At 43.1% G+C, this 8,284-nt stretch overlaps 2 protein-coding genes across 2 annotated transcripts; both read left to right on the forward strand.

The window, feature by feature from the left end:
- Positions 1-1,576: 1,576 nt before the first annotated feature.
- LOC148100343 (uncharacterized) lies at positions 1,577-3,407 on the forward strand. Its single transcript, XM_087848798.1, has 3 exons — positions 1,577-1,593; positions 1,681-1,733; positions 1,813-3,407. Exons 1-3 carry the CDS (start codon positions 1,577-1,579, stop codon positions 3,405-3,407), a joined length of 1,665 nt encoding a protein of 554 aa, XP_087704924.1.
- A 3,373-nt stretch (positions 3,408-6,780) lies between these two features.
- On the forward strand, positions 6,781-7,990 carry LOC102796671 (uncharacterized). Its single transcript, XM_006797764.2, has 3 exons — positions 6,781-7,012; positions 7,093-7,145; positions 7,244-7,990. Exons 1-3 carry the CDS (start codon positions 6,999-7,001, stop codon positions 7,852-7,854), a joined length of 678 nt encoding a protein of 225 aa, XP_006797827.2. The 5' UTR covers positions 6,781-6,998; the 3' UTR covers positions 7,855-7,990.
- The last annotated feature ends 294 nt before the right edge of the window (positions 7,991-8,284 follow it).

An 8,284-nucleotide genomic window follows, 5' to 3' on the forward strand; every position in this document is an offset into this window, starting at 1 on the left:
CATGTATTGTTGTAACTGAATTTTAAGGCGGGAGAAGCTTCACATATCAATACGTGTCAATACGTCACTCGCACTTCTAACTTTAGCTCTAGAACAATGGTTTGGCTTTTTATCCACTTACATACAGTGGCTGTTCTAGACTCTGTTAGGATCTCGGAAAAACCCACAGAGGGATGCGGTGGGTTCATCACTGTGTTCATCAGCATTATGTTACAAATAATCTGACACCAACAGAAAGATTGCATGCTCAATCACATCACACAGGATGCTCTGTTAGCTAAGTCAAAGTCAGAGTAAAGGAAATAAATAATGTCGTGCTACAGGAAGCTAATATTCAAGTGTCCCCAACATTTAAGGATAGACTATTTACCATTAGATTTCATTGTTATGTGCCTAACTCACTGATTTATTGCTTCTATTGCTTTCATTTCTCCTCTTTTTTCTTCATCTTTCTTTTTATCTTGGTGTCATTGGATTTATATTTTTTTACACAATCATACATGCCACTTGCACAGAGTGAGTGGAGTCAGGTGGGGCTCTCTTTAGAAGGCCGGGTCTCTCATACTTTCACTGCAAACTTTGCACACTCTGCCGCTGCTGGAAAGTTAAAGTTTGTCAGTCTTCAGCGCCACACATTAGAGGTGGGAATCACCATACATCCCACGATACGATATTATCACAATACTTAACGCACGATACGATATTATTGCAATTTTTTAAAATATTTTGCGATATTCAGATTCTGTACATAAAGGTAAACTTTATCAATATTCATTTTATCTAATAACAAAGCCTCACACTCAGTCTTTCTCTCATTTCAGTTTGATTGTTGACAAACTGAACGGTTTGTATTACAGTCTAGTCCAACTTAACTGAATCAACCATCTGGAACAATTATAGCTATTCTGAACTATGCAGTTTATGAAAACTATGCAGCCCCTTCAGCAACTGAAGAATTTGAAAGTAAATTAAAACAAAATATAATTTTACATTAAATAAAAAAGTTTTAAACTTAATTAAAATAAAACATGTCTTAAATTAAAATAAGTAAACTGTCATTTTTATTGCTGCCAAAAAAACGTTAAACACATTTGGACAGTGAAGGAATGTCAGGATTCTTGCTCAGAAAAAGGATCAACATGCTCTGAAGTCAGAGCATGTTCCAGTCCACGAAAACTTTTTTTGTAACAAAATATCAATTTCTGCTGTCCCTGTATCGATACATTATTAGCAAACAAAATATCACGATACTACACAGTATCGATTTTTTCCCCCACCCCTACCACACATTGGCATCACTAAGTAATTGACTGGTTCAGAAAGAAGTCTCTTCTCTTCTGAACACCTGTGTATCATAATGAATCTGCATCAGGTGCAAGCAATCTGTCTGTTTCCTGTCAGTTGCTTTGGAACCGAGAACTTTGATTGGCTGTCAAGTGAAGATAAATTGGGTGCCTTGATTCTACCTGATACTGTGCTGCAGAAGGAGGGAAGCAGAGTTGTAGTTGTTTTGGGCTAACAGACGCTAGATTGGGGCTTCTCAAGTTTATACCTGATATTATTTCTGCTTAAAGCAATGAGCTTTATATTTTGGTAATTTCAAATAATTCTTTTCTTGAGATTTATGATTTTATTTGATGTGATCACAATAGTTTATTCAAATATGTTTTTGTGTTTTAGTGTGTTGCTGCCATGGGTACTTCTTGTTGGGGAGCTCCAAGCAAGTATGAAACGTAAGTCTCATGTGAAGCTAGAATTTGAGTTAAGTATGACAAACATGGTTATTCGCTGTTAAATTTTTTCTCTTTTCAGCTTCCTATCTTGGCTTTGGAAATCTTGATGCCAGTAAGCAGGTCTCGGGTGACCAGCTTCATCAATTGCCACACTGGTTCCACCCTCTGCGCCTGGACCAGGCCCAGCCTCAGCCTCGGAGCTCTCTGGCTCCTAGCTCTCAGCCCAAGGGCCAACCCCAGTCTCGCAGCTACCTCCCCCAGCCATTGCTGCAAGGTCATGGTTCTCAACCACAAGTCCAGCCCCTGTCACAGCCCCTGGTGCAGGCTCGCAGCTATCAATCTCAGCCACAGGTTAATAGTTACTGGGCTGAGGCCTATCCCCAGCTGCAGATTCGCAGTCATGGCCATCCTGAGACCCAGGGTCCCCGCCAGGCCCACCCCCAGGTCCGTCCCCACACCCAGCCTCGGAGCTTTCAGAATCGTCCCCAAATCCAACCACAGCCTCGCAGGATTGAGGGCCACCCCAAGACCCAGATGCAGCCTCAGCCTCGTACCTTTCAGGGCCAACCCCAGACTCAGCTGCAGCCTCGCAACTTTCAGGGTCATCCTCAGGTCCGTCCCGAGACCCAGCCTCGTAGCCATCAAGGCCATACTAAGACCCAGCTGCAGACCCAGCCACAGCCCAGGAGCTTTCAGGGCCGTCCCCAATTCCAGCTTGAGGGTCATCCTCAGAACCAGTTGCAGCCTCACAGCTTTCATGGCTATTCCTACCAGCCGCAGCCTCGCATCTATCGTGGCTATCCCCAGGCTCAGCTGACGTCACAGCTTCAGCCTCGTAGCTTTCAGGGCCATCCCCACATACAGACCCAGCCACAGCCTCGCAGCTTTCAGGGTAGTTCCCAGGTCCAGATCCAGCCTCGTAGCCATCAAGGCCATCCCAAGACCCAGCTACAGAGCCAGACCCAGCCACAACCTCGCAGCAATCTGGGCCATGCCCAGGCCCAGAGCCAGCTACAACCCCGCAGCTTTCAAGGCCAGGCTCATCCCCAGACCCAGCCACAGCCTCGTAGCCATCAAGGCCATCTCCAGGTACAGACCCAGCCAAAGCCTCGCAGCTTTCAGGGTCATGCCCAGACCCAGCCTCAGGTTCGTACCTTTCACGGCCATCCCCAGGTCCGTCCCCAGACCCAGCCTCGTAGCCATAAAGTCCATCCTGAGACCCAGCTGCCGACCCAGCCACAGCCTCGCAGCAATCAGGGCCATTCCCATGCCCAGCTGAAGTCCCAAATGCAGCCCAGCAGCTTTCAGGGCCATGCCCATCCTCGGGCCCAAATCCAGACCCAGCTGCAGTCTCTCAGCTCTCAGCCTGAACGCTATCAGGCTGACTCACTGCCACAACCTCGTAGTTCTCCGGCTCAGCCCCAAGACCAGCTGCATGCTAGCAGTTCTCAGTCGCGGGGCCATCTAGAGCCTCGCAGTCATCATGCTCAGGCCAAGACAAAGCCTCATAGTTATCCAGCATATCCACATGCCCATTCTGACTATCAGACTCAAATCCCAATACAGGCACGCAGCTATCAAATGCATCCTTGGATGATGCGTTACCAGCACAGACCTCATCTTCTGCCTTGGGTCAGGGCAACTGGCACAAACCAGATTCTGCAAGGGGCTTAACCGAAGAGGTAAACTCCATAAAACTAGTTGGTGTTTACTTTGTCCTTTTTTTTTTTTTTTTTTTTTTCTCTTTCCCTTTAGAACCTGCATAAGCTCAACACCACTAATCATCTTTCTCATTCTAGGTCCAACATCAGAAGATGGCTCATTAACTGCATGGATACAATTAAACTGATCTTTAGGGGAAATGTAAATAAATCTTTCTAGATGAGTCTGTGTGTGGGCTAGCTTATTTGTACTTTATAGTAATATCTCACAGTTGTGAGAGCAGGTGGTGCATGTTTCAAATATTTAGCTCAAACTGAAGCCATTCATGTGCAGCATCTACGGCAGGCAAAGACCTGCTCTGAAAGCACAAGTGATGCGTAATGACCTGCTCTTCATTTTGCTGGTGACCCAGTTCAACTGGAATTTTTTTTTTTTTTTTTTTTCTTCAGTATCTAACTGAAAATGTATGAAATCTTGAATACTTTTTTGCACACCTTTTTATTTCCAGACTGCTGTTAACTGAAAAGAGAAAATCCAACTGATTCAGAGCAGTATTCAGTCTGGTTACTAGACCAAGTCAGATTTTTGATGTGCACCAGAGACAAACGAGTCTCAGGTGCACCTCTAAATTCACTGGGCAACTGCAAGGAAAAAAACAGGCCTTCATGGAAAACTGCTGCATGCAGTCTCGCAATGCTTAACTCCCATGTTCCTTTTCAACAACCAGCAAAGCGACCAAATTCATCTCTTTATCAGTTAAGTATCCTCCAGGAGGTATGGCTATAACATAGGTGGTAGAAAAAAGACTGTTCATTATAAGGTATGAAAATGTGCATGTCTCTGATAATTCCCTTGACTGATGAAATGCTGTTTGTCCAAATTGTGGTTTCGGTGGATCTTGTTAAATTGGTTTGCGATGTGGAGACTGCAGGCCTGTGACTAATTCAATTTTGTTTGGCAATCCCTCCAAGTCCTTAGCAGAGACATTCCATGTTTTTGAACTTCACAGCACATTTAATCTATCAACTGTTTCCTATCCAGCATACATTGTTCCTACACGTCCATGCTTATGTTCTGCCATTAGGTGGCACCATCTGACATGAAACCTGAGACTGTCATGGACATGTTGGGACTAGAACATTTTAATAGTTTTTTTTTAAACTACAAAACCAGTTTCCTTTAAATGGCAAAAGTGGAAAAAGGAACTGCTTTCTAGAAAGTTGCTTTTAACTGAAATGACTTTACGCTGTCTCAGAAGTATAACTTGTGCTATAATGGTATATTAGAATGAGTTAAAATTCTTCAATATCTCCTGTTTAAAATGACAGCCACATTTTAAGGTTTTAAAGTAACAACAAAGTAACAAGTAATGACAGCTGCAGCTTAAAAGTTATATAATTTCCGGTCACACTAATGCTCAGATGTGTGTGTGTGTGTGTATATATATATATATATATATAATATATGAGTAAATTAAAAGGTTAAAAAATACAGTTGAAAACTGACATTAAGCCACCAAAAAGGCAGCTGTGAATGCAGCTTGAGTCACTGCAGCAAAAGGTTGATCCTGCAAGAAAGGCCAGAGGGCTGAAGAGGCGAGCCTAGTGATTGTTTTGTCCTGCCTCACTCCAGCTGTGGCAGATGGCCCCGCCCCTCCCTGAGCCTGGTTCTGCTGAAGGTTTCTTCCTGTTAAAAGGGAGTTTTTCCTTCCCACTGTCACCAAGTGCTTGCTCATAGGGGGTTGTCTGAACATTGGTGTTATTCCTCTGTAGTATTTTTAATCTTGAGGTGCCCGTTGCTGGGATTTGGTGCTATATAAATAAAACTTAACTGCATTGAATAAAGACTGCCAGTCTCCAGAAGGGTTTCTGTTTCAATAGTCACTACAAGCACAACTGGTTATGTTAGTGTTAAACAGTGTTGGGAAGGTTACTTTTAAAATGTATTCCACTACAGATTACAGAATACATGTTCCAAAATGTATTCTGTAACGTATTCCGTTACGTTACTCAATGAGAGTAACGTATTCTGAATACTTTGGATTACTTAATATATTATCATGCTGTTTACAACTACATGAATGTACTATTGCTGTGATTTATTACTGTTACTGAAGGTCCGCGGCTCCGAACCGTAGTAAAGGGACCTCTGGTTAATATGGTGGGTTCTGTGTCGGGCTCGTGGCCGAAAACTAGCTTTACTTTGTTGTCTGGGTCAACTTTGCTAGCAGAGACAGAGAGAGGCGTTGAAAGGCTGCTGCAACTGAACTTATTGTTTTTGGAGGAAAACGCGAACACAGTGTACAGTCGAGTCTTAATAGCTTACTTACAACTGGGATCGTCAGGCACTCTTTTTAGCTGCAGTGGTTATTATTATATTTACATGCTTCCAGCTCCCGTTTTTGCTGGATGACAGCTCCTACTTTTCCTTTTTCTCCCTCCCTCGCTCACAGACACATAACGTGTATGGCAGTCCATTCTCCCTGCAGCACGGACTACACTGTCCATGATGCTACATTCTTTAGAGCTATACCTGTAGCATTCTGCCTATTAGCTTATCACAACAACAACAAAAAGGCCTCTCTCACCCAGGAAACACGCAGAGAGAGAGACCGTCACCCTGTAACCATGACAACCGTAACGCTGCCGCCTGGAACAACAGAACGTAGCTGTCAAACAAAACCCAAACAGTCCTGACCCGCCACAATATGAAACAGGGAAGTACCGCCGTGTAATCCATTTATTTCAACAAAGTAACTGTATTCTAAATACCACCTTTTTAAACGGTAACTGTAACGGAATACAGTTCCTCATATTTTGTATTTTAAATACGTAACGGCGGTACATGTATTCCGTTACTCCCCAACACTGGTGTTAAATCATGCAATTTGCATGCTACACTATGAAGTCCAGTGTCCAAAGAACTCCCCGAACATCTGCGCAGTTAATTGTATTTGGTCTAGTTTAGGCCATTTGTCACCAGATCCTATCATTTAACAGCATAATATATTTAGTAAGCCAATCTTCTTTAGTTGATTTCTTATTAATTTTTTTTTGTTTAATTTTTGTATATTTGTTTTTTTAATTAGCTTCTTTACATGCAATATTGCATTGACTCTGAGTCTAGTAATTTCATTGCCAGTAGTGATGTGTTATTGTTAACTAACAATAATAAAACTCTCCATTAATTTCAAACACAGATCTTTAGACAACCATTCTGTGAATCAAACTGGTTGGCATAGTGACCACTAAGTATTTAATTATAAAATAACTCAAACAATAAATGCAAAGCTACCAGAATGTGTCGTGTCCTTTATGGCAATTTTGAAATAAGATTGTGGCTTTGATATTGTTCAAAGTTTTTACACAACAAAGTCCCACAACACCTGTGAATCATGATGAATCTGGTCCAGGTGCAATCAATCCACCTGTTTCCAGTCAATCAGATGGAGGGCAAGAACTTTGACTGGCTGTCAAAAGAAGATAAATTATGTGCACTGGACCGCTCCCACCACTGCACCACCGAAGGAGGAAAGCAGATTTTTTGTTTTTTGGGTCCAGCTGCCTTTCTGCATGCATTTAGGTCACGTCACTGATTGAAGCTATGAAACTATTATGGTACTATTTTTGTGCCCCCATATAATGGCTATGTCCATTTGAAGGGACACAAGGTTACTTAAACCTGTATTCTTTTCTAGTGCGGTGCTGCCGTGGCTACTCTGTGTGGGGGAGCTTCAAGCAAATGTAAAATGTAAGACTACAGCATGTTGACTCAAACTACAGCTTAAGTAGAAAATGACCAAAGAACTATTTCACTTGTGGCATTGATCTGAAATTTTCTGTTTTCAGCTTTGTATCCTGACTCTGTAACTGCGCATGTGGTAAAACCTCAGCAGGCCTCAGGTTACCAGTCCAACCTTCAGCTCCAGCTTCCCAACTACCGGCCCTGGTCGCATTTCCAGATTCCTAATTACCAGTCCTGGTTGCGTTCTGAGGTTCCCACCTATAAGCCTTGGTCAAATTATCAGATGCCCAGCTATAAACCTTGGTCCCATTACCAGATTCCCAACTATAAGCCTTGGTCACATTACCAGATTCCCAACTGCAAGCCTAGGTCACAACACCGGGTTCCCAACTACCAGGCTCCGTTGCCGTCCCAGGTTTCCAGGTATCAGGTTTGGCCTCGGTCCCTGGTTCCTGCCCAGGATCAGGCCTTCCAAAGCAGTACCCTGCCTCAAAGTCAGGGCACACAGAGAAAGCCTCAGACTTGGAGGCAAGTACAGAATTCCCAGCACAAGTTTCCGACACGTACCCAGAGGCAGGGCTCTCAGCGCAGGCTTCAGATTGAAACCCACAATCAGGGCTCCCAGGATATCCTTCAGACTCAGCCTCAAAGCAGAACATGGCCTTATCCTAGGGGCAGGGCTTTTCCCATAGACAACCATCAAGCTTGGAAATAGGCTTAATTAGAACACATGAGGATGCTCAAGGTAAGAATGGCATTTACTTTCTAATCTACTGTTGTGCTTTTAACATAAGATCGACACCCTAAATTATCTTTCTCATTTCAGATATGTCAGAAAATGCATCTTTAACTACTTGGACCCAATTAAAATGATCTTTGTAAAAATAGTAATAAACTTCTATTTGTTTCTTGCTGTGAAGCAAATCTCTATAGTTCAGTCCTGGAATTGAGAACTTATGTACATACTGTACTGAAGTCTTGTCTCAGAGGCCAAACTGCTGATGTACTTTACAAGCTTGCACCTACTACAGACACGTGTATCTGCTCAAATAGGATGACTGTCTTGACTCCATACAGTGAAGGAAGATGGAGAGTGTGGTATTGGGTGGGGTTGGGACGGAGCACTGCCTAGCATATTTTAGGTT

The sequence above is a fragment of the Neolamprologus brichardi genome, chromosome 12, assembly GCF_056152115.1.
Source record: "Neolamprologus brichardi isolate AB-2024 chromosome 12, ASM5615211v1, whole genome shotgun sequence".
Taxonomy (NCBI): domain Eukaryota; kingdom Metazoa; phylum Chordata; class Actinopteri; order Cichliformes; family Cichlidae; genus Neolamprologus; species Neolamprologus brichardi.

What these genes read in the sequence shown, in the direction of transcription:
- LOC148100343 (XM_087848798.1), top strand. An exon ending in GCTCCAAGCAAGTATGAAAC is followed by an intron (nt 1,734 to 1,812) that starts GTAAGTCTCATG and finishes TTCTCTTTTCAG; the next exon opens with CTTCCTATCTTGGCTTTGGA.
- LOC102796671 (XM_006797764.2), top strand. An exon ending in GCTTCAAGCAAATGTAAAAT is followed by an intron (nt 7,146 to 7,243) that starts GTAAGACTACAG and finishes TTCTGTTTTCAG; the next exon opens with CTTTGTATCCTGACTCTGTA.